Source organism: Oncorhynchus keta, chromosome 28 (assembly GCF_023373465.1).
Source record: "Oncorhynchus keta strain PuntledgeMale-10-30-2019 chromosome 28, Oket_V2, whole genome shotgun sequence".
Classification (NCBI taxonomy): domain Eukaryota; kingdom Metazoa; phylum Chordata; class Actinopteri; order Salmoniformes; family Salmonidae; genus Oncorhynchus; species Oncorhynchus keta.
In genome coordinates, this window is record NC_068448.1 from 74,129,889 (window position 1) to 74,156,166 (window position 26,278).

The following is a 26,278-nucleotide window of genomic DNA, read 5'->3' on the forward strand; positions in this document are numbered from 1 at the left end:
AATGGAGATCTCCATTGTGCATGTGTTTTAGTCCAGGACTAGGCTGAATCTGTGTCTGGGGAAACCAGCTCTAAAACGTAGCTTCTTGTCTAGAACTGTATGTTGAGGTAATACACCAGTGACCTTTTGTTGAACATGTATGTCAGAAGCCAGTGTTGGGAGTGACACTTTTTATTATTTTTCTCTCTCTCTCTCTGCCTTTTGTAGTCTCCTGTGTCGTCAGATCCCTCCAAGACGATTGACATGAGCTCGGGCAGCTACCTGCAGTACAACGCTCTGCGAGCCCACCGTCCCATCCTTCCCAAACCGGTTCAGCTGACCGTCCTGGAGCCCTCTTCTCCCCCAGCCGGGGGCCAGCCTGCAGGCCGAGAGACGCTGAGAGGCAAGTGCCAGGCCTGCAACACAGGCTTTGAGTCCAGAGCAGCAGCAAGATCCCATGTCTTCTCCCTTCGACATTTAGCCACTCTGAGAACCACTAACTTTGGCCAGCCAGCGACCATCATCAACAATAAATCTGATAGCGGGTCTATTTCTGTTTCTGCCTCCGGGTCTTGTGTGGAGGACCCTTCAGCTTCCCCACCCTTACCCAGCAGCACCAGCTAAGGCACCCATCAGTGCTGGTGAAGACTGGACCCATTGGGCTCCTTAAATGTTTATAAACACATTGGGCACTGGTCCTCCAAGCTAATATTCTTTAGTGTGATGGAAAGGCCCAGTCACTTACCACCCTTTGCTCCCTCACATTGGACGTCTTTCTCCCGAGTTCTTGTGTCCAAACTGGATACACTGTTGTCACACTGCTTCACCAAAAGTTATCAAATGAGTGAACATTTACCAGTCCCTTATATTGTCCTGGGCTGCAGTTATAATATTGTTCTTAACCATCCTGGCCCAGTTTTTAAATCACTCTTATAATACTTGTGTATTATCCCTAAAGACTGTGCTTATGCAAAAAACAATTAGGCCATTATCTGACTGACTAAAAAAAGACTGCTGGGATTACCTGTAACTGTATCGAGTTGGACCAGAAATGAGAAGTAGCTCTGTTTTTAGTGGCGTTGAACTTGCCATCTTGATTGTGTGTCACTACAAGCTTTCTGTATGGATACAGGTGGCGTGTGTTCAGATGGTGTATGCTACTTCACATGGAATCGGAAGGTACTTTTAACTGTTTGTGACTAGAATTGGCCTGTTAAACTGAACAGATTATCCCCTCCTGTAAACACACTGGCTGTGGCTGAAATGGAATCCTCCATGGGCCCTGGTCAAAAGTAGTTCACTATATAGGGCTCCATTTCAGACACACCCACTCACTGTTCTCATGACAATCCTCTATAGACAGGGAAAAAGAGAGGCTGAAGAGGGCAGACTCTCATTATACGGCACTTTGATGCGTTTTACATTGTATGAAACGTTTTTATTCTTAAGCATTCTTATGCAGTGTCTTTCTACTTAATGAAAGATGTGCGTGTTGCATGTTGGATGTGTTATTGTAAGTTACATTAATTACATTGGAAACATTGTTTTTGGTACTTGCAGTCTGTCAAAAAAAATGTCTACATTAACTCATTAAACACCAAACAAAACGGATCAGACCTTACTGCTGTGCAAGGAAAGTCTTAGTCCTGACACTTAAATTATTTCTAAATTTATTAATTCACTACTGGTGTTTTAAGATCTATTGAATGAATGTTGAACAAGAAAATAACATTTCCTTATTTGATCAATGAAAAATATCCACAACAAATCATTTCAAGTGTAAGATTGAAACGAGTGATATTCCTTAACAAACAATATACACTGAACACAAATATAAATGCAACATGTAAAGTGTTGTTTCATGAGCAGAAAAAAAGATCCCAGAAATTGTCCAAACACACACAAATGTGATTACATCCCTGTTTGTGAGCATTTCTCCTTTGCCAATATAATCTATCCACCTGACAGGTGTGGCATATCAACAAGCTGATCCTTACACAAGTGACCCTTGTGTTGGAGACAATAAAAGGCCACTTAATTTTTTGGCAGTTTTGTTACAACACAATGCCACAGATGTCTCAAGTTTTGAGTGTACAATTGGAATGCAGGAATTAGGCACCAGAGCTGTTGCTAGAGAATTTAATGTTAGTTTATCTACCACAAGCCACCTCCAACGTTGTTTTTGAGAATTTGGCCTCAACCGCAGACCACGTGTATGGCATCTTGTGGGCGAGCAGTTTGCTAATGTCAACGTTGTGAATAGAGTACCCCATGGTGGGGTTATGGAAGCACAGCAATACTGTGATGAGATCCTGAGACCTATTTTTTTTTTTTTTTTAAGGTATCCTTGACCAACAGATGCATATCTGTATTCCCAGTCATGTGAAATGCATAGATTAGGGCCTAATGAATTTATTTAAGTTGACTGATTCCCTCATATGAACTGTAACTCAGTAAAACAGTTAATTGTTGCGTTTTATATTTTTGTTCAGGATACATCAACTTCCTGGGGAGGTCAAATGAAACAGACTTGACAAGAAGAACTAGAAAAGAACAGGGTTTCATTTCTGAGATTTAATTTTTTTTCTGTCTTGAAACATATGTGGTTGCAAGCTAATACTTATCTGTGTATGGGTAGAAACAATGCAAGTCCAGAAACCAGGAGAAGGGAGTCAGTTGGGTACTCTAGTCATCACCTTTGTCTTACTGGGGATACTTCTGTAAGCAATCGGGACATGCAAAAAGTCAAGACCGCACAAACTATGAAAGGTGCTGTTTTGAAGGACACATAAAATACTAAAGATATTTTTCCTTCTGTTTTAAGTTGTATATTATTAACAATGTTACTATTAATAGTTTTGACAAAATGCAAAATGACAAATTACACTTTTTTTTTTTTTTTTTAAGAAATATATTAAGAAAAAAATAATATTCCAAAGTTATCCTTCCTTTTGCTTTCTGTCATTTAAAAAAACCAAAAAGCAATCTTGAGGTTGACAGAGCAGCAGAGATGTTCTTCATGCAAACTGTAAAGGAACTCCCATGGCTTGACATTTGAGCCAGTCCAAGATCTTTACCATGAGCTACAGATGAATGCATTTCAGCCTTCACAACCTGGGGCAGGCACTTGATTTGGCTCATAGACTACAAGTTTTAAAATATCCTTCATAATTACTAATCTTTTTTGCTTTTCTTTTTTGTTTGTTATGGTGTCGAGCTGTAGCTTGTCTAAAAACAAGGACTGGGTTGCAGTGCTGTGCTCCAAGTCTGGGATCGGTCCAAGGTAGTTTTATGGAGATATGCTTTTTATTCTATTCACTATTCATTGTCACTTGATTATCACTATTGTTATAACTACTACTTCTGCTATTTTTTATCATTATTAATCACTGTTTTGATTGTTGACTCATAACGGTTTTAATGTCTCTTTACGCAAAGAGAATTTTTATTGGTATGAATATTGAACAATAATGGTGGCAGTGTGTTATAAGTGTGTTAGCATATTGATTCAGCTTTTTTTCCTTACTTGTACTCTCATTTTGTGTTGGATCGCCATTTGGTTTTCTTTGGTATACAGAAAATAAATAAATTTTAATTGAACAACAACACTGGTCCTATTACCATGTTATTGGTATGTCAGTTGGGTTTATTGCTCCTCAGCTTGTTAAATGAATCTCACCAGTCACGTGATTGTCTACATGTTATCATAACCAAGAGTATTTGCAAATTCACTGGATATGCCTATGTGGCCTGGGGGTGTGGATGCTTCTAGAGGGGAATACAGTAGAACAAGGAGAGTTCTACTCCATGAGGAGCTCTCAATATGCATGTTGTTTACAGTTACATATTTAGTTTCTAGATTACAACTGAATCTGCAACCCAACCTGATCTGCTAATATAATAAAAACTAATTGTAGAAGTTACTCTGTAAATGGAACACCTTCTCTCACTCCACTTTTCTTGCAATAACATTCACCACCACCACCATATTTGTTCAGCCATCCCCATGGGAAAAATGAATGGGGAAAGAATAGGATTTGGGAATAAATGCTCAAAGCAAGGTATGAGGTTAACACAGATTTAGTAATAATAGCAATCAGTTAACAAAGCCTGTGATTTATTTTTAATTGACATAAATTGTTCCAAATGCACAACAAAGTGACTTTAGCTGATGATTATTATTTCAACAAAATGATCTCCAAAGCCTGTGTGTACCACCTTTTATTTTCGTTATTTAGCCAAAAACCCTCCAAAAACACAATTTTCCTCATCCATAGGCTTTGTCCAACGATCCATGGCGGAGTTAGTGCCTACAAAAAGACTCCATTAAGGATAATGCAATCATAGGTCGCAAAACAAATGGGGGAGTGGGCCTTGTGATTGACAGATTTCTAATCGAATCAGATTTTGAAGTTTAAGACAAAAAATATTAAAAAGAGAATGTGCTGCCAGATATCCAATAGACGCAGGGGTGTGTGTCTACGATCATCAACTGACTAATAAAATTGCGAGTTCACGCCCGCAGTGAAACGTAACTCCACCCCCCGGCATCCATTTCTGAACGGAGGGACACGGCGCTAGCGAAGAGAATCCTCGATTTTATGTATATTTCTTCATGTATATCACTGTAGATTATCTTCAGAAAATTCGCGACATAAAATTGAAGTAGCCACTAGTCTGTGAAATCGTATCATATTATTATCCGTTGAACCCGTTCGGACAGAGGCAAGAGTTGAAGCTCGCCTTTTATTTCACGTTTAACTTTCCTAAGCGGCGTGTTCAGCCGTTTTTTTTTCTTCTTCCTTTGCCCCGCTCACTCTCCCCCCCGGTGTGAGTAGTGGCCTGTAACGTTGATTTAGCCACGAGGCGGGTCGGATCAACCGGAATTGGGCGATGGCGGAGTTCGGTAACGGACTGGACTCAGGAATGACGGAGGAATCCCTACTGGACTCAGACCCAGGGCACCCAGAACTAGAAGACCCGGGTGTTGGCGATGAGGAGCCGGGATTAGAGGAAGGAGAAGCTGCAATTGAGGACCCGGTAAGTGAAGGGCATAGTTTATGTCCAAAGCCTCTCTAAAAGTTGAGACATGTCTATTGTACGATATGTATTGTGGGTGTAAACACGTTATTTTAAGATGGATTTAGCTATATTTATATACCCTGTGGTGGTATGTGACTGTGACTTATCTCTTTGGTCGATATAACCGCCATTGTGGCTCACGCAGTGCAGTATAAATGGGTGGTGACATGCGTGGTTTTTGGCGGCCATGTTGGCGCAGCAGCGGTGGAAGTTTCTCTGCAGCAGAGTTGTCGACCTAGTGGGGGGAGAAAAAAAACATTCGTCGCTAAAATGCGAGACCGAGATGTGGACAGGGGCGAGGGTAGGACAGGCGCCATTAGCCGCGGCATTGCGAGTCTATCTGCAGACACGAAGAGAGCTCACGGTAAACACGCCTCCTTTTATTTTCCTCATACGCTGACAGCTGCTGAAATGGAAGCGTATACATCGTATGATAGTCAATTAACGGTCATTTTACGAGCTACAAGCAAGCGTTTTAACGGCATATAGCTAAAATGCTAGCAAAGGGTATGCGGCACTTGCGCTATTGTAGGTACGATTTTTATATGGACATTCAGGCTTGATATAGTGGAGGGAGCCGAGTCGCTAACTTCGCTAATTGGGACGATCATGACATGCCCCTTGACACACGTTCATCTTCCCACTTAACGCATTTAACGTTAGAGGGATATGCACAACACAAGCACGTTTGTGCGAACGATTAGTCTTTGATGTCCTCTTGAGTACAAGTATTCTGTTATTACATTTGTGGGTCATGGATATTATTGTAGTTGTGTGCAAAGATGCGGATTGCCAATATTTTGAAATGAAAGCTTTTGGTTTGCGTTTGAATGTTTTTATAGCTACAATATTTCAGGTTTTATACGCACGTGATTGTGTTCGTTGACACAGAATGTGTTGAAAAGCAGTTGTGGGGATGAAGTGTTAATTATTATTTTTATTTTTTTAGGGCTGGGCCCGCATCCTTCGGGTCTTTATTTTTAGGGCTGGGCTTGCGTCCTAAAATATTTTCATAGGGGGAGGGAGGGAAGAGACACTAAATATGCAACAAAATACAGACATGTATCAGTGATGACCGAGTCAAATAAACCATGTTGTTGCCATGTTCAAACATGTTGTTTTGAAGCCTGTCAAAGCTGTTGGAATTCGTCTATTGGTTGTGGATGTCATGTGTGACATCCCCCAAGATCTGGAATGGGTTTCACTGCAATGCAAATGTTGTCATTCAGTGAGTGCATGTCTATCGTTATCTAGTTGAGAATGTAGCTGTGTCTGTAGAGCGTCTGAAATGAATGGTGAATAAATCCTGCCTGTTACAAAGACCCAGCCAGTGGTCATGTGCCAGCCTGTTCCACTCAGAAGTAGAAATGGGGTCAGCTCAGGCTGCTGAAATTTCAATTGTGTTATGTGCATGCAGGTCACAGATATATTCCTTTGGTTTCTTTTTTCCCCCCCAGCTGATTTCTGTCCTGACTGATGTGGTGGTCTTTGTAATTGATAGGTGTCTCTTTGTTTTATTTATTTATATAATATATCTATATATTTTTTCTTCAGGAGCTGGAGGCAATCAAAGCCCGGGTGCGAGAGATGGAGGAGGAAGCAGAAAAGCTGAAGGAGTTACAGAACGAGGTGGAGAAACAGATGAACCTTAGCCCTCCACCAGGTGAGTTTGTGGGAGGAAAGAGTAAAGAAGTGCCCTCGGAGAATGTCTTCCAAAAATATGTTTGAGAACACTGACTGAATGTTATATTTCACTGACGTTTCCAGAGAGCAGATGCAAGACAGATTAATATCAGACTCATCCAAATGTATATCTGTTTGTTCTTTAGTTCACCGTTTTTAAATTTCACTCATTGCTCAATTTTGCTCTCATTAGCCGGTCCCGTCATCATGTCCATCGAGGAGAAAATGGAAGCCGACGCAAGATCCATCTACGTTGGAAACGTAAGGCTTCGCCTCCCCTTAACCTCCCTGGATGTTATTTGGGTTGTTCTTAGGGATGTAACGATTCCTAAATATGCGTCGGTCCATGGTAAAAAAATGTTTAAGATACAATGCATTTGGTCAGGGGGAGCCCCAATCCAAATACAAGCATGCATCGATCAGAAAACCCATTCTCACTTTTACAAATCGCCCAAGTCACTAATGTTTTTACTCATTGTTTTATCTGTTGGGATGGAATTGATGCGTCCTCTCCTTCAGTTCAGTAACCTATCGAGCTTTTATGCATGTAACTGTGTATGACTGTCACATAACAACTGTGCGTACAGTGCGGGAGGCACAGCTGCTCGCGCCAACAAGAGGTAGGCCTATTTCTTTTCTAATAGGCTATTTGAACATCTGTGCGGCACCTACAGCTTTCATATGCTTCTCAAATGGCTTTCGCAATGTCAAATCGTAGGCTTTGTTAGTCGTGACAAGCAATGTCATTTGCTTGTCACTCAACTAATAGTTAGCAAGTAGGCTGTAGAAAATTGTTTTACCGGAGTTGTGTAGCCTATCAGAGTGGACGCCACTGCTGATTGGGGGGTTTTCAAACATTCCGATTTTCCAGACCAACATAATACATCGTTTTGGTAGTTTTGCTTTAAACAGTCAGCGTGTTTGGTCATTTTTCCATGAACAGGGTAATTTTCATTTTTTTTGCTAATAAGTATTGCCGTAGTACCAGCTCACAATATTAATCAGTGGGTGATGGTGATTTCAGATAAGTAGGGGGACAAAAAGCATACATTCCCCACCCCTAATCTGATAGTGGCCTGGTAGCTGCTCAGTGCTGTATGGGTCAGCTCAGGTACCTACATACACCGTTGACATTGAGACACACACAGCCATTTAGTTTAGAGAAGTAAGCAGACGGATCCAGCCCAGAGGCCCAGCTCCTGAGCTCTCATCAGCAGCAGATTTGAATTCAAAATGGAAAATAAATGTGTTCATGCCACACACAAGTGCATAGACTGCTATCGGAACTAAATCACATCAATTCGTTCCCTCTAATCAAACCGAATCACACGGTCATTTCAAACTAAGGCCATGTATCTAGATATTTATCGAATAGCTTATGAAAGGAGATTCATGCAAACAGAGCAACCAATGATGTGTATGTGGTGATTCTCCTTGTTAGGCCTATCAGTTTGCATTTACTATCGGTTTCAAAGGGCCGACTCAAATTTCCATAAATGTCCCGTTGACATTAGTGCGGCCATGATGGCCCGTTGACATTAGTGCATGATTTTCACATGCATTTGTGCAGAAATTTTTAATTTGGGTTTTTGGCTCTGAGTGAATTCTCCAATATGGAATCGACTAGCCACTCTGTTTGTCAGAGGTATCTCACTTGTTCTCCCTCTCTGTGGAAAGGTGGATTACGGCGCCACGGCGGAGGAGCTAGAAGCCCACTTCCACGGCTGCGGCTCCGTCAACAGAGTCACCATCCTGTGCGACAAGTTCACAGGGCATCCCAAAGGGTACGTATCTACACCCCGTTCCCTCCATGTGCTCTTTCACTACAGGCCTGTGAGTACACAATACTACCGTCTTCTATCAGTCATCGAGAGCAGTGATTCCCAAATGTGTTATAGTCCCGTACCCCTTCAAACATTCAACCTCCAGCTGTGTACCCCCTCTGGCACCAGGGTCAGTACACTCTCAAATGTTTTTTTGTTGTTGTTGCCATCATTGTAAGCCTGCCACACACACACACACACACACACACACACACACACACACACACTGCATGATACATTTATTAAACATAAGAATGAGTGTGAGTTTGTCACAACCTGGCTTGTGGGAAGTGACAAAGAGCTCTTATAGGACCAATAATTATGCTTTTTATTTAATCATCTTACATATAAAACCTTATTTGTTTATCAAATGGTGAATAACGCCACAGGTTAATGAGAAGGGTGTGCTTGAAAGGGTGCACATAACTCTGCAATGTATTGGAGAGTGTCTGTCATAATTTTCCAGTCTGTTGCCTGTATTTAGTTTTCATGCTAGTGAGGGCTGAGAAACCACTCACATAGGTAAGTGGTTGTCAAGGGCATCGGTGTCTTAACAGCACGATTTGCCAAGGCAGGATACTCTGAGCGTTGCCCAATCAAGAATTCTGGCAGCGCCTTCTGATTTTTAAATTGAATTTTCACAGAACCCCTTGTTGCAATTTCAACAAGGCTCTCTTGTTCAGATATCGGTAAGTGGGCTGGAGGCAGGGCATGAAAGGGATAAAGAATCCAGTTGTTTGTGTCATCTGTTTTGGGAAAGAACCTGCTTCTTTGCGTGCCCAACTCACTCCGGTCCTTCGCTATTTGACATTGTCTGGAAGCTTGAGTTCATTTGAACACACAATTATACGATTGTAATTAAAATTGAGCGGTGTGTCAATACTTTGCCCCTTAATAACCAGAGCACTTCTGTGTTGTTAAGGTGTTTCATGGTCGCTGCCCATATCATTGCATAGTGCAGAAAATACACGAGAGTTCAGTGGCCTTGCTTTAACTAAGTTAACCATTTCCACTGTTGTGTCAAATGTCTTTCAAGCTGTCAGGCATTCCCTTGGCAGCAAGAGCCTCTCGGTGGTTGCTGCAGTGTACCCAAGTGGCGTCGGGAGCAACTGCTGGCACGCACGTTACCACTCCACTATGTCTCCCTGTCATGGCTTTTGCGCCATCAGTACAGATGCCAACACATCTTGATCACAAGTCCTTTTGATGTCACAAAGCTGTCCAGTACTTAAAAATATTAAAAAAATATCCTCCTGGTTTCCAGTGCTTTGCAGAAGAGCAGTATTTGTTTCAAAACATCTCCTGCCATGTCACTGTCGTGAAAGAGGTTTTTTTTTGTTGCTTTTTCCCCCATCATTGTCCCAGCCATATCCACGGCAGCGGGAAGAATTAAGTCCTCCACAATAGTATGGGGCTTGCCTGTCCTAGCCACTCGGTAGCTCACCATATAAGACGCTTCTATCCCCTTTCTTATTAATGGTGTCTGTTGCTTTTATACATGTCTTACTACTCGAAAGTCATCTTTATTTTCGCTCAAACTCCCGTGGCTTATTTTTCAAATTGACATGTTTTGTTTCTAAATATCTGCACGAGTGAAGGCTTCACTGAGTTGTGAGATCGTACTCTTGCACATATAACACACTGTGGCTGAGGAAAGGCACTACTCCCGATTATAAGTGAACCCCAAATCAATGTAGTTCTAATCATATTTGTACCTCTTCGGTGGTCCAACGTGCCTGTCTGTTCGGTGCTTTCCCGGGTAAAGGGGTCAGTAACTCTTCAGCTGCATCAGATTCACAACGGTCGGTGTCCATGTTAGCTGGGCTAACAACAAATGTAGAATTACTGATGCTAGCATTGGATGTGCTCGTGGAAGCAGAACAACTTGTGTCGTCGACAGGTGCAGGTGTAGTACTGCTGGTAGTAGCAGTACTACCAGTAGAGCTGGTATATGTCGCTATAGACGCGGCCCTTACTACTTTAAAAAAAACTTTTAGCCATTTTTGTGCAAACTAAATGAGCAGCAGCTACATACGGACCGATAGTGGAATTGCTGCTAGAGAGTAACGGTTAATGTGATTGGGTGTTACTTATTTGACTAGGCTACCTGTCCATTAATTACGGTACTCCGTTCTGCTTGTTTATGTCTTATCTGTCGGCCCCAGCCGCACTCAGGCTCTGTGTGTAGTTAATCCGACCCTCCCTGCCTTGTCAACGTCATTTTACCTGCTGTTGTTGTGCTAGCTGATTAGCTGTTGTTGTCTCACCTACTGTTTTAGCTATCTCTCCCAATTCAACACCTGTGATTACTGTATGCCTCGCTGTATGTCTCTCAAATGTCAATATGCCTTGTATACTGTTGTTCAGGTTAGTTATCGTTGTTTTAGTTTACAATGGAGCCCCAAGTTCCACTCTTCATACCCCTGATACCTCATTTGTCCCACCTCCCACACATGCGGTGACCTCACCCATTACAACCAGCATGTCCAGAGATACAACCTCTCATCATCACCCAGTGCCTGGGCTTACCTCCGCTGTACCCGCACCCCACCATACCCCTGTCTGCGCATTATGCCCTGAATATATTCTACCATGCCCAGAAATCTGCTCCTTTTATTCTCTGTCCCCAACGCTCTAGGCGACCAGTTTTGATAGCCGCACCCTCCTCCTACTCCTCCTCTGTTCCGCGGGTGATGTGGAGGTAAACCCAGGCCCTGCATGTCCCCAAGCACCCTCATTTGTTGACTTCTGTGATCGAAAAAGCCTTGGTTTCATGCATGTCAACATCAGAAGCCTCCTCCCTAAGTTTGTTTTACTCACTGCTTTAGCACACTCTGCTAACCCTGATGTCATTGCCGTGTCTGAATCCTGGCTCAGGAAGGCCACCAAAAATTCTGAGGTTTCCATACCCAACTATAACATTTTCTGTCAAGGTAGAACTGCCAAAGGGGGAGGAGTTAGCCTGCAAAGTAATGTCATACTTTCCAGGTCCATACCCAAACAGTTCAAACTACTCATTTTATAAATTACTCTCTCCAGAAATAAGTCTCACTGTTGCCGCCTGCTACCGACCCCCCTCAGCTCAGCTCCCAGCTGTGCCCTGGACACCATTTGTGAATTGATCAGGAAAGCTAAGGCCAGCTTCTTCAGGCAGAAATTTGCATCCTGTAGCTCCAACTCCAAAAAGTTCAGGGACACTGAAGTCCATGGAGAACAAGAGCACCTCCTCCCAGCTGCCCACTGCACTGAGGCTTGGTAACATGGTCACCACCGATAAATCCATGATTATCGAAAACTTCAAGCATTTCTCAACGGCTGGCCATGCCTTCCGCCTGGCTACTCCAACCTCGGCCAACAGCTCCGCCCCCCCCAAAATCCAGAACGCAGATGTTCTGAAGGAGCTGCAAAACCTGGACCCGTACAAATCAGCTGGGCTTGACAATCTGGACCCTCTATTTCTGAAACTATCCACCGCCATTGTCGCAACCCCTATTACCAGCCTGTTCAACCTCTCTTTCATATCGTCTGAGACCGCAGTCATCCCCCTCTTCAAAGGGGGAGACACCCTGGAACCAAACTGTTACAGACCTATATCCATCCTGCCCTGCCTATATCCATCCTGCCCTGCCTATCGAAGGTCTTCGAAAGCCAAGTCAACAAACAGGTCACTGACCATTTTGAATCCCACCGTACCTTCTCCGCTGTGCAATCTGGTTTCTGAGCCGGTCACGGGTGCACCTCAGCCACGCTCAAGGTACTAAACGATATCATAACCGCCATCGATAAAAGACAGTGCTGTGCAGCCGTCTTCATCGACCTTGCCAAGGCTTTCGACTCTGTCAATCACCATATTCTTATCGGCAGACTCAGTAGCCTCGGTTTTTATGATGACTGCCTTGCCTGGTTCACCACCAACTTTGTAGACAGAGTTCAGTGTGTCAAATCGGGGGGCATGCTGTCCGGTCCTCTGGCAGTCTATGGGGGTGCCACAGTGTTCAATTCTCGGGTCGACTCTTTTCTCTGTATATATCAATGATGTAGCTCTTGCTGTGGGCGATTCCCTGATCCACCTCTATGCAGACGACACCATTCTATATACTTCCGGCCCGTCCTTGGACACTGTGCTATCTAACCTCCAAACGAGCTTCAATGCCATACAACACTCGTTCCGTGGCCTCCAACTGCTCTTAAACACTAGTAAAACCAAATGCATGCTTTTCAACCGTTCGCTGCCTGCACCCGCACGCCTGACTAGCATCACCACCCTGGATGGTTCCGACCTTGAATATGTGGACATCTATAAGTACCTAGGTGTCTGGCTAGACTGTAAACTCTCCTTCCAGACTCATCTCAAACATCTCCGATCGAAAATCAAATCTAGAGTCGTCTTTCTATTCCGCAACAAAGCCTCCTTCACTCACGCCGCCAAACTTACCCTAGTAAAACTGACTATCCTACCGATCCTGGACTTCGGTGATGTCATCTACAAAATTGCTTCCAACACTCTACTCAGCAAACTGGATGCAGTTTATCACAGTGCCATCCGTTTTGTCACTAAAGCACCTTATACCACACACCACTGCGACCTGTATGCTCTAGTTGGCTGGCCCTCGCTACATATTCGTCGCCAGACCCACTGGCTCCAGGTCATCTACAAGTCCATGCTAGGTAAAGCTCCACCTTATCTCAGTTCACTGGTCACGATGGCAACACCCACCCGTAGCACACGCTCCAGCAGGTGTATCTCACTGATCATCCCTAAAGCCAACACCTCATTTGGCCGCCTTTCGTTCCAGTTCTCTGCTGCCTGTGACTGGAACGAATTGCAAAAATCGCTGAAGTTGGAGACTTATCTCCCTCACCAACTTCAAACATCTGCTATCTGAGCAGCTAACCGATCGCTGCCGCTGTTCATAGTCTATCGGTAAATAGCCCACCCATTTTTACCTACCTCATCCCCATACTGTTTTTATTTATTTACTTTTCTGCTCTTTTGCACACCAATATCTCTACCTGTACATGGACCATCTGAGTTCTCACAATAGCAGTAAACACCAGCAATTGATATGAGAGATGTGAAAGGGAGCGGAGTTACTTCTTTGCTTTATCCAATCGTAGCGGTAAGCTCAAGTTGCAACCCACCCAAAGTCAAAGATTTTCAAACCAATTTAAGTCAACTGTAACTAGGCCACTCTGAAACGTTCAATGTTGTCTTGCTAAGCAACTTGTGTATATTTGACCTTGTTTTAGATTATTGTCCTGTTGATTTGTCTGCCTGTATCTGTTGGAAAGCAGACCGACCCAGGTTTTCCTGTAAGATTTTACCGGTCCTTAGCTCAGTTCTGTTTTTCATTCTGAAAAAATTGCCAGAATTTATGCGATAACGATAAATGGAACAAGTTTCTAACACTAAATTGCACGTACATTTTTTTAATGATCCTTTAAACAGAGAAAATATATAAACGCAACATGTGAAGTGTTGGTTTCATGCGCTGAAGTAGAAGATCCCAGAAATGTTCCAAATGCACAAAAAAAGCTTATGTCTCTCACTTTGCGCACAATTTAGTTTCCATCTCAACGGGTACGCATTTGTCCTTTGACAAGATGGTCCATCCATCTGACTGATGTGGCATGTCAAGAATCTGATTAAAACAGCACGATCCTGACACATGTTCACCTTGTGCTGGGGGACAATAAGGCCACTTAAAATATGCAGTTCTGTTACACAACACAATGTCTCAAGTTGAGGGAGCGCCCAATTGGCATGCTGACTGCAGGAATGTCCTCCAGTGCTGTTGCTGGGAAAATTGAACGTTAATATTTCTACCATAAGCCGCCTCCAACTTTTGTTTTAGAATTTAGCAGTATGTCCAACTGGCCTCCCAACCACAGACCACATGTAATCATTTGTAACTTCATATTTATCTAGTATAGGCTACATATCCCAATGAACAATATCAGTAAAATGCCTGCGATAAGTGGTCGGTGTCAATCATTTCTGGTTTATCGTCCCAGCTGTAATGGAGCACAAAGGTTTTCTTTTCTGACATAATCGTATCCATTACTATAGCCATGCACAATTCATGACTAGTGTCAATGTTTCCTCTATATTCATTTAATTCCTCTATATACATGTCTTACCACCGCTGACCATCCTAGTGCATGAAGGCTTCACCTACAGATGGGAACGACAGACCACAATTAAGTCTTTCTGGAAGAGCACCGACTATTTACATTTACATTTAAGTCATTTAGCAGACGCTCTTATCCAGAGCGACTTGCAAATTGGTGCATTCACCTTATGACATCCAGTGGAACAGCCACTTTACAATAGTGCATCTAAATCTTTTAGGGGGGGGGGGTGAGAAGGATTACTTATCCTATCCTAGGTATTCCTTAAAGAGGTGGGGTTTCAGGTGTCTATGATGCCATTCGAATGCCGAGGTCGCATAACCCTCACTGACAGGATTATTTCCAAGTTAGGACACTGCTACAGTAACTGTTCGATAGTGACAATTGATGCCTTTTTTTTAAAATTTTTTTTTAAAAATATAAATAAGGGAATGTTTTGTAGCCTCGTGTGGACGTTTGCGGTAAAATTGTATTGTTTGCGGCACTTCGACCTTAATATTTTTTAAATTGAACCTTTTAACTAGGAAAGTCAGTTAAGAACAAATTCTTATTTACAATGACTGCCTTTGCCGCCACTGCTAAAGTACTGCATATAAACATGTTGATTGCACACTGTGACTCCAATTCCCAGTAATGTTACAGCTTATTCTAATAACCTGGAGGGGTCTATTCTGAAGTGCGTAGAAACTGGCGATCTGGTTGTTCAAATTTAAGCGTTGTTAATCACACAGTTTATTCTCGTTAAGGGAATTGAGAAAAAGAGGTGTCAACATTTGTTTAGTGAATTCTGTTTTGAGATTTGAGTTTCAATATTTCCGTTCTCTGCGATTTGTCGTTTGTGACCCATTGTCATGTTTCTGCTGCTGTTGCAGGTTTGCCTATATCGAGTTTTCAGACAAGGAGTCTGTGAGGACGGCCATGGCATTGGACGAGTCTCTGTTCAGAGGAAGGCAGATTAAGGTAAGGACGGGACGATGTATACACATTTAGTGGAGGCTGCTGAGGGGTGGACGTTTCATAATCGCTAGAACCTAATGGAATGTCATCAAACATAGAAACCGTGAATTTGAGATTCTGCTCCAGGTATTACAACAAACCCCTCCTCCCCAATTGAGGTGCCACCAACCTCCTGTGATTGCAATTCCATTTGAGCCGTTTGGCAGACACTCTTATCCAGAGTGACCTACAGTTAGTGTATTCATATTGAGAGAGTTTGGTTACACAACCACATCTGTCATGGTAAGTACATTTTTCCTCTGTAGCTTTCGGCAACGTCAGCGCTAGTAGGAAAAATTCAAGTGCCAGTGTCGCTTTCAACTAAAGAACTGGGATAATCTCAGGATTTCGACCGACGTATCTGTCTATGATGTGAATTTCAGTCAGATTTCCTACTTGGACTGAGACTGATGTACATGACCCTGTACTAGTGTCTGACTTGTGGAGTCCTGTTTGTCCTGGCAGGTGGGGGTGAAGAGGACGAACAGGCCAGGCATCAGCACCACAGACCGCGGGTTCCCCCGGGCCCGCTTCCGCTCACGAGGGGGAAACTTTAACTCGTCACGCGCACGTTATTACAGTGGCTACGCACCGCCCAGAGGCAGAGGACGGGCCTTCAGGTGAGCACCCTGAGATTGGGAGACAGCTGGCCATTACCGGATGGAGGAGGAAGAATATGGAGATGTGAAGGGGCAGAAGACTGAGTAGTGAGATTATAGAAGTAGCGGGGGGAGAAGTGGACCCCGTGAAGCGTTGTTAGCCGGGGGGTGTGATGGCCAGCCCCGAGGGCTCGGGGGGAGATTGGGCTCTGGGGGTGGGTGGGAGGATGGCTGGGCTCTGGGGGTGGGTGGGAGGATGGCTGGGCTCTGGGGGTGGGTGGGTGGGAGGATGGCTGGGCTCTGGGGGTGGGTGGGTGGGAGGATGGCTGGGCTCTGGGGGTGGGTGGGTGGGAGGATGGCTGGGCTCTGGGGGTGGGTGGGTGGGAGGATGGCTGGGCTCTGGGGTGGGTGGGTGGGAGGATGGCTGGGCTCTGGGGGTGGGAGGATGGCTGGGGGGTGGGAGGATGGCTGGGGGGGAGGATGGGGCTGGGGTCGGGAAGATGGCTAGCTCGGGGGGGGACGACGACAAAGTATCACTGTCCCTCAATAAGTGTCTGGGCTGAAACTGGCCATATAGAGAATCATTGAGGAGGCATGTCTATAAGTCTGCCTGTAGTGGGAGGAGACTGAATCTGTGGCTGCCATTGACGATCAGTGAAGGAATTTCCACAGCAGAGTGGAGGAAAGGTTTCCTTTAGAGTGGGAGAGAGAGACGGGTGGGAGGGAGTCGGGTAGGTTCGATATGGTGGGGGTGGGGGGGGTCTTGTTGCGTGCACCATCTATAACTGTTTCAGAGGAGGCAGCTAAACTCTCAGCCCACAGCAGTGAGGTCCACCCAGGCTGTACATGTATGGGAGGCAGGCTGTTTGTATGGCTTGGAGCTACATTACATGTACACACGGACTGTGAGTGGGCATCTCTCCCACAGTGCTGCTCATTAATGCTAAAGGTGACAGGCAAAGTGTTTCACTTAAATGTCAGTTTGTTCTCATTTTGTTCAGTGCTGATGGTCGTATTCCATTTTATAATTTTGATCATTATGATGCCGTGACAATTTTAAATGCAAAGACGTTAATCTTTGTAAATGCATTGCTTAAATGACAGTTCAGTTGTTCTAATGATGTACCAGTGTTGAGCAGTAGCCTGTATCCATCCTGTGTTCCATCTCATCAACGCAGTGCTGTGTTTTTTCACCTGTCCCGGGCCAGCTGTGTTCACCTGTCCCGGGCCAGCTGTGTGTTCACCTGTCCCGGGCCAGCTGTGTGTTCACCTGTCCCGGGCCAGCTGTGTGTTCACCTGTCCCGGGCCAGCTGTGTGGTCACCTGTCCCGGGCCAGCTGTGTGGTCACCTGTCCCGGGCCAGGTGCTCCAGAGCCGTGTTTTGCCTGTGACCTTTTCCAAAGCAACACCCCTGGTATCTGGATTTGTTTTCAATCTGTACAAAAGCTTGCCCCCTATGTATGTAAAACCTGGAGTGGATCAAAGTGCTGTGCACTGGGAGTCTGGTGTGTCTCCCTGGAGTGTGTGTCCTACGGTGTCTCTCAGTGTGAGGTGAGAGGGGGGGTTCCCATGATGACTCATTGAGCGCTCAGTGGGCCTCACTCTGGAGCTCCGTCTCTGGGCTCATGTCCTGTTTTGTTATTTTTTTATTTATTTTTTCAATATTGTTTCGCTGAGAAGAGGGGCTGCAGAGCAAGCACAATGAGCATCCTCGCCAACTGACATGCACTGACAGATTCTGACCAATGGAACAACCTTTCCACTCACTACTAGACCAATGGGGTCAGTTTAGTCCTATGTAGTAGTACCTCATTGGCCCCTCTAACGGGAGTTGATATGATCGTCAATCACTGATGTTTTAGAGGGGCTCAACTTTTGAAGTCCTATTTAACACATAATTTGGTGCCAGTCCCAATCGTATGCCCACCACACTCCTATACATAGACTAGCCTGGGAACAGGTGGCCCCGCTATAGGGAGACGAAAAGCATGAGTCCGGATGCTTTGCCTTGCTCTGAAAACCAACTGTGGTGTTAACTACACATTGGTGCATCAGACACACAGATGTCCCCTTGGTCAGACGTTCCCACTCACGGCCTTCACTTCCAGAATGGAGGGTTCATTCCTGCAGCCTGATTTTGACCACAGCATTCTCACCACTGGTTTCTACTCGTATGACCTGTCTGTTTGTGGGTACTGGATGCCTGGGTTTGATGTTTGTGGTGTGTGTGTGTGTGTAAGACAGGGTTTCTGTTAGCTGGTAATAGGCAGCTTTTATCTGGTTATTATTTTTTAGAAAAAAGGTGAGATAAAATTGGTGTTGACCAATTGTCCGGGAGAAGAAAAAATCCCATTGTGGGATAATGCATTTTTCTTTTTGCCTATTAATTGATGTAAATACATTTGACTGGTCATTCTTATCGGTCTATGGGTTAATTTGTATAATTGAGTGGAAATAAATTGTCACGTGTACAGTATATTTTATGTAGCTTTATTTATCACACCACTACCTATGTAAGAGCCTTTGAGTGTAAAATCTGTCTGACCGAGAGAGATGCTGCTGTATCTTGTGGTGCTTTCAACAGAACTGGGAATAATACCATGTCAAATCCCGACGTCGGAGATTTAGAGTCCTCCGTTCCCCGAGTTGGATCACCGTTCAAAACCAGTTTTTAACCGCATCGTCAAACCGCAGCGGAAGGCAGGCTTCAGCAGTGCATCGCAAAGTGGAGTGACGGCCTGGAGGCCGTTTGCATTCTGAAAACATACATAATTGTTTGAAACCTGAATGTTTTGCTACATATTATGAGGAGTGTTTTACCTGGCTTCAAATGAGCTTATTAGATCTCTGTCTCTAAAGCTCTACCAGATTTGTCTGTCACTTCCAACCCGCTCACCTGTGCATTGCCATTTTTACAACGCCGTTTTCCTGCCAATTTGCATTATGGGGTGAACATTCATGTATAGCCTACTGCCTTGTGCGCGTTGCTGCGCTTATAATGTCAAGATATAATAGTTCATCAACATTTGAAGCTAAACGTTCTGATCGGTTGCATCAGACTCATTGCTTTGAATGTTTGTATTATGTAGCCTAAGCCGATTGGTTGTATGAATTTGGGCTCTATTGTCCCAGAACTGTCCCAGAGTCTGTTTGGAATAGGCTGTTTCTTTCATGACAAGCTAACTAATAAGAGCAGCTTGCCTAAACCTGTCTACTATATTAGATTGACACAGGCAAGTGATTTTGCTGTTTAGTTACTCGTCTTGTTGATATGAATTAGCACATTTTGAATAAGGTTTGGGTAGCCTAGTGGTTAAAGTGTAGAGCTGGCAGGGTAGCCTAGTGGTTAGAGTGTAGAGCTGGCAGGGTAGCCTAGTGGTTAGAGTGTAGAGCTGGCAGGGTAGCCTAGTGGTTAGAGTGTAGAGCTGGCAGGGTAGCCTAGTGGTTAGAGTGTAGAGCTGGCAGGGTAGCCTAGTGGTTAGAGTGTAGAGGTGGCAGGGTAGCCTAGTGGTTAGTGTTGGACTAGTAACCGAAAGGTTGCAAGTTCAAATCCCTGAGCTGACAAGGTACAAATCTGTCGTTCTGCCCCAGAACAGACAGTTAACCCACTGTTCCTAGGCCGTCATTGAAAGTAAGAATTAGTTCTTAACTGACTTGCCTGGTTAAATAAAAGGTTAAAAAAATACAAATGGGTCCAGTACAGTTCTCAAACATCCAGTAAAAATGTTTTCAATGTTGCTTGTCAAATGTCCGGCTCCACATTTTCCTAATGGAAACCCTGTTGTGTGAGTGGAAAAGCGCTTTGATGCTGTGTTTGAGTGATGGTGCAGTCCAGGTTGTCAGGAGAAGGGGTCAGTCAAGTCTCCGTGCTGAAGCTATAGGTGTTGGCCTTCCTAGCATGTGCCATGTGAATGACTGACTCTTCTGTGGGGTGAGATGGAGGCTTCTGTCCTCAGGGTCTCTCCCAACAGCGACCTCGGGGGGGCCGCTCTCGCAGAGAGAGAGAGAAAGAGGGAGAGAGTGCCTCACTGTCCCACACACCCCCACACCATTATTTCTATAGTCCTGTATAATCTGAGAATCAGATATTTTAATGTTGGTGAAGCTGTTCTCCGCTTCTTTCTGTACTGTTAATTCATATTCGTAAAAAAATTAAATTGTGGTAATTCAACACTTATCAAAGAAAGGCACAATACCATTAAGATGGTATACATGTCATCCTACCAACAATTTGTGTATACTCAAAACAATTATTCATACATATATTTTACCCCTCAGTTTACCTCAGATTGACTTCTCATCAGGCCCTTTTCTACCTGCACACTAACAACCACACCACACACCCTAAAATTGGTGTCCGTCTTTAAGCCAATCAAGAAACTCACCCTCTTTTTCTCTCTCTTTTCCAGGGGCCGAGGGCGAACAACATCGTGGTATTCCCCTTACTAATACCCCCAACCCCCTACTATCACCCCATGTCCCCATACAAAAAAAAAAAAAAAAAAGAATGAGAGAAAAAAAAAGTCCCAGGAAAAAACACTGAAGAAAAAAAAAAGATGGAAAAAAAAACCCCCCAGTATTCTCCTGGACAGACTGGCCACAGTGTGTGATTGTGTGTGAGCGTGCGTGTGCGGAGATGGTGCGGTCACCCTGGTAATGTATCTGATGGCCGTCGGAGATTTGGTGGCAGTTCTTTTTTGAGAAGATGTTATCTCAGGCTGCAGATTTGTCTCCTTTGTCTGGCTGTGACCCTCACACCCAACACAGCCCCCAAATGCTTGCTTTCGAAAAAGCAAACATCGACGAGAAAGGAATGTCTTTTTTTATTTTATTTTTTTAATGTACCGTCCATGTTAAACTTCCAAGGGCAAATATGTTGTTTATTTTTTTAAGTTGTGGTGTTGGGCGTTTTCATTTCTTTGTGTCTCTGTTTTCTGATCAGTTCCAACTCTCACTACTTTTGCTACCATATTCTCCCTCTGGTTCCATCTCACGCTCTCTTGTGTTTAGTATCTCAACAGCTGTGACTTCTGTTCAGTGGGTCATTGTTTTTTTATATATATATTTTTTTACATTTTGTCTATCGAACCTTTCCTTTTAGTCTGTAGCATTTCACCCCAAGAAGGCATGGCCAGAGCTCTGCCAACTTTTCTGTTTTTTTCTGTTTTTTTGTTTTTTTTTGTAGGCCTCACTTTTCCCCCCTCTTCTTGCACCCCTCTGCCTTTCTGTGCTGCTGCTCCTACCATTTTGTCCTTCACCTCTTCTGCTCTCTTTCTCCTTCTCTCCTCTCTGTGTATATTAGACCACTTCTTGTCGTTTCAGGTTTCAGGACCAGTGGAGGCTGACAACCCCTCCAGTGGCCGCGGCGCCCCCCAATGTCTCGGCAGGGTCTCTCTCTCTCTCTGCTCCTGCTATGCACACTCACCCCATCCTGTCTGTGTGGGGGGGAGGGGGTCAGGGTGATCACAGGGCCACTGCAGGGGGTGTTTACTACAACAAGCGTTGAGTTGACTTACTCACCTGGCACGCACACACACATACTAGGCCCACACACTTCAGACACCACACAACCAAACAACCACACATATTTATATAGCGAGAGCTAGTCAAGATGGCAGCAGCTGTTTTAATTGGGAGTGAGAAAGACCGGACCAGATAAGGGGTGGGGGGGGGTTCCAGGGCCCGACTTTAACAGTGCGTAGTGCAGCCACGGCTTGTCGAGGACTAGGAGCGAGGCTAAAGGCATCGATTTAATGTAATAGCCGAGAGGGGCGGAGCTTTTATTTTAGGGGGGTTTGTGTGGAGAGGTTTGCATTTTTGAAACGGGAGAGTGGGTTAAACAAAAAAAAAATATGTTTTGCTTTTTTAATTTTTAACCCATTAGTCTGTAATTAGAAAAAAAAAAAAAAAAAAAAAAATAAAGACGTTGTGTAAAAATGATTAATTTGTTTGTGATTTGTCCCTAGTTACAAAAGCATTTTAAAATCGGTTCTTGAAAGTAAAGCTGGGAGAATTCTGAACCTATTGACTGACATTCTGCAGTATTTTTAATATCAATATAGTGTCAAATGTCTATGTTCTTTAAAGGTGCAAAATGCAGAAATCATTGTACTATCTAACCAGCTGTGAAATATATTTTCCATAACTCAATATTGTATTTTCAGCCGTTTGAAGCTGGTGTAAAATGTAACAAAACGGGAACCATAAATAGCGCACAGAACAGATCTGCCGCTTCTTAGACTTGCTTTCAATGAGAATGACAGATCTATAATCCACATTTCTATGTGAATTTGTCCGGCTTGCCCAAAAGGTTCCATATTGCAGCTTTGAGTGTTGTAGTCTTCTCCAGTACCCTCTTTAACAACACACAGGAACCGAACACCCTCATGAGGTACAATTACTATTCTAACTATTTTAAATGATTTACTGTAACGTGTCTAAGCCAACTGCCTTTTTACAAGTGTTCATACTATTATTTGTTATTACAAAGCAGTGAATTAGATTTAGTTTCATCCTAAGATAAAATCAAAAACGCATTGGGCTCTTATACCACAAATAAGATCTTTAGAAAACGAGTTAATGTTTGAGATGACATAGTTCAACAATACACTTGAATATGCACAAGAGTGAAGGGATAAATATGTAACATGTTATTTTTTTATTACATGTTTGATTCAGTCCCTAAAATGTAATTTGCGTGTTTAAAATAAATAATAATAATCCCATTTTCTATCCTGAAAAGGTGTGGCTAATAACATTTAGGTAATGCCCAAGGAAAATGAATCTGCTCTGCATTCCAAATTGGGGGAATTTGGCTATTGAAATTGATTTTGGGCATCGTGATATTGAAAACTTGGACTGCATGAGGCTCAAACATGAACTAATGATTGATAAATCATCCTCTAATACAGTTTTAGCACTACAATCACTCAATTATTGCGAGAAGCTATTCCAAGTGAATTGTCCCATTCAGCCCGAAAACGTAAATCTTCATCCTGCTTTCTTTTTTTTAGAATTCAATTATTGATCTTCTGAAAGTCTCAGGTAAAGAAAGATTCACAATCACTGTACTCTCAAGTAATTGAAACCGAATTCGCAAGGTTTCATTTAAAAACACCAAGAGGAAAGAAATCACTGACATCCTGGCTATGTCAACAACACTATGTTTTTCATTAGTTTCTTCTTGGGCCCAGGGAAATCTGTGTACTGAAGGGAGGGACAGAAAACATTGGGTAATATTATCCAACTTGCATAGTCATTTCACCCCTACCTACATGTACATATTACCTCAACTAACTTCTACCCCGAACATTGACTCGGTACCCCTGTATATAGCACTGTTATTTTGTAGCTCTTCTTTTCTTTTAGTATTGTTGGTTCAGGGCTTCCAAGTAAACATTTCACTAAGGTCTAACTGTTGTATTCGCGGCTTGTGACACACGATTTGATTTGAACATGGGCCAGCGTCCCTGTGGAGAATAAATCCTAAACCGATTATTCCCAGGACCAAACATACGTAAAAATGTATGCGCGCACGACTAAGACACTTTGGATAAAAGAGGCTGATAAATGGCGAACTTGTACAAACATGAATGCCTGCTCGTTCCATGACCGACTGACCCGGTGAAAGCTATGATCCCTTATGTCACTTGTTCAATCCACTTCAATCAGTGTAGATGAAGGGGAGGAGACTGGGTTAAAGACGGATTGTTACGCCTGGAGACATGGATTGTGTGACATTCAGAGGGTGAAATGGGCAAGACAAAATATTTAATTGCCTATGAACGGGTCATGGTAGGTGCCAGGCGCTCCTCCGGTTTGAGTGTGTCAAGAACTGCAACACCGATGGCTCTTCCACGCTCAACAGTTTCCCGTGTATATCAAGAAGGCTCCACCACCCAATGGACATCCAGCCAACTGGACACAACTGTGTGAAGCATTGGAGTCCAACACGGTCCAGTATCCCTGTGGAACTCTTTAGACACCTCGTAGAGTCCATTCCCTGACGAGTTGAGGCTGTTCTGGGGGGAGGGAAACAGCGGGGTGCAACTTGGTGTTCTTAATGTTTTGTACACTTATCGACCACTGCATGGCAGTATAGGAGTGGCATGTCACTGAACTGTGTCCAACTCACCGGTCCCCCTCCACCCTTCAGGGCTGTGATGTCACTGAAATGTGTCCAACTCACCGGTCCCCCTCCACCCTTCAGGGCTGTGATGTCACTGAACTGTGGCATGTCACTGAGCTGACCAGACATTCCTAGCATGCACGCCTCTAAGTGTTTCTCTCGTTTGGGGCACTTGCAGATGCATCATTGACTCTTAGGTTTTTCCTAAAGGAAAATAATGACATGAAGGGACCAAATGAGAGGACAAACTACCGTAGTGCTTTACAGTTAAATGAGAGCACAAACTACTGTAGTGCTTTACAGTTAAATGAGAGGACAAACTACTGTAGTGCTTTACAGTTAAATGAGAGCACAAACTACTGTAGGGCTTTACAGTTAAATGAGAGGACAAACTACTGTAATACTATGCAGTTAAATGAGAGGACAAACTACCGTAGGGCTTTACAGTTAAATGAGAGGACAAACTACTGTAGGGCTTTACAGTTAAATGAGAGGACAAACTACTGTAGTACTTTACAGTTAAACGAGAGCACAAACTACTGTAGGGCTTTACAGTTAAATGAGAGGACAAACTACTGTAATACTATGCAGTTAAATGAGAGGACAAACTACTGTAGGGCTTTACAGTTAAATGAGAGCACAAACTACTGTAATACTATACAGTTAAATGAGTGGACAAACTACTGTAGTGCTATACAGTTAAATGAGAGGACAAACTACTGTAGTGCTATACAGTTAAACGAGAGCAAACTATCGTAGTACTTTACAGTTAAACGAGAGCACAAACTACTGTAATACTATACAGTTAAATGAGAGGACAAACTACTGTAGTACTATACAGTTAAATGAGAGCACAAACTACTGTAATACTATACAGTTAAATGAGAGCACAAACTACTGTAATACTATACAGTTAAATGAGAGGACAAACTACTGTAGTACTATACAGTTAAATGAGAGCACAAACTACTGTAGTACTATACAGTTAAATGAGAGGACAAACTACTGTAGTGCTATACAGTTAAACGAGAGCAAACTACCGTAGTACTATACAGTTAAATGAGAGGACAAACTACTGTAATACTATACAGTTAAATGAGAGCACAAACTACTGTAATACTATACAGTTAAATGAGAGGACAAACTACTGTAGTACTATACAGTTAAATGAGAGCACAAACTACTGTAGTACTATACAGTTAAATGAGAGGACAAACTACTGTAGTACTATACAGTTAAATGAGAGCACAAACTACTGTAGTACTTTACAGTTAAATGAGAGGACAAACTACTGTAATACTATACAGTTAAATGAGAGCACAAACTACTGTAATACTATACAGTTAAATGAGAGGACAAACTACTGTAGTACTATACAGTTAAATGAGAGGACAAACTACTGTAATACTATACAGTTAAATGAGAGCACAAACTACTGTAATACTATACAGTTAAATGAGAGGACAAACTACTGTAGTACTATACAGTTAAATGAGAGCACAAACTACTGTAGTACTATACAGTTAAATGAGAGGACAAACTACTGTAGTACTATACAGTTAAATGAGAGCACAAACTACTGTAGTACTTTACAGTTAAATGAGAGGACAAACTACTGTAATACTATACAGTTAAATGAGAGCACAAACTACTGTAATACTATACAGTTAAATGAGAGCACAAACTACTGTAGTACTTTACAGTTAAACGAGAGGACAAACTACTGTAATACTATACAGTTAAATGAGAGGACAATCTACCGTAGGGCTTTACAGTTAAATGAGAGGACAAACTACTGTAGGGCTTTACAGTTAAATGAGAGGACAAACTACTGTAATACTATGCAGTTAAATGAGA

At 43.2% G+C, this 26,278-nt stretch overlaps 2 protein-coding genes across 10 annotated transcripts in view; both read left to right on the top strand.

The window, feature by feature from the left end:
* Window positions 1-3,585, top strand: part of LOC118361789 (zinc finger homeobox protein 2-like) — an 18,322-nt gene extending 14,737 nt beyond the window's left edge. For all 6 annotated transcript variants that reach the window (XM_035742013.2, XM_052483922.1, XM_052483924.1 and 3 more), the window contains one exon: window positions 208-3,585. In XM_035742013.2, the coding sequence (XP_035597906.1) occupies window positions 208-603 (396 nt within the window). In that variant the 3' untranslated portion in view covers window positions 604-3,585. The remainder of the gene's footprint in view (window positions 1-207) is intronic.
* Window positions 3,586-4,479: 894 nt separating this feature from the next.
* LOC118361795 (polyadenylate-binding protein 2-like) lies at window positions 4,480-22,078 on the top strand. 4 transcript variants are annotated; one of them, XM_035742027.2, is made up of 7 exons: window positions 4,480-5,019; window positions 6,616-6,724; window positions 6,938-7,005; window positions 8,422-8,528; window positions 15,572-15,659; window positions 16,161-16,315; window positions 21,616-22,074. In XM_035742027.2, exons 1-7 carry the CDS (start codon window positions 4,873-4,875, stop codon window positions 21,797-21,799), a joined length of 858 nt encoding a protein of 285 aa, XP_035597920.1. In that variant the 5' UTR covers window positions 4,480-4,872; the 3' UTR covers window positions 21,800-22,074. The 4 variants fall into 4 exon arrangements, with proteins under 4 accessions (XP_035597920.1, XP_035597922.1, XP_035597919.1 ...); XM_035742029.2 differs by lacking the exon at window positions 21,616-22,074 and adding an exon at window positions 20,703-20,756 and having other exon boundaries at window positions 4,487-5,019; XM_035742026.2 differs by lacking the exon at window positions 4,480-5,019 and adding an exon at window positions 5,271-5,425 and having other exon boundaries at window positions 21,616-22,078.
* The last annotated feature ends 4,200 nt before the right edge of the window (window positions 22,079-26,278 follow it).

Coding starts and splice junctions, on each gene's coding strand:
- LOC118361795 (XM_035742027.2), top strand. CDS start 4,873: ATGGCGGAGTTCGGTAACGGACTGGACTCAGGAATGACGGAGGAATCC. Junction 7,006..8,421: donor GATCCATCTACGTTGGAAAC/GTAAGGCTTCGC, acceptor CTCTGTGGAAAG/GTGGATTACGGCGCCACGGC. Junction 15,660..16,160: donor TCAGAGGAAGGCAGATTAAG/GTAAGGACGGGA, acceptor TTGTCCTGGCAG/GTGGGGGTGAAGAGGACGAA.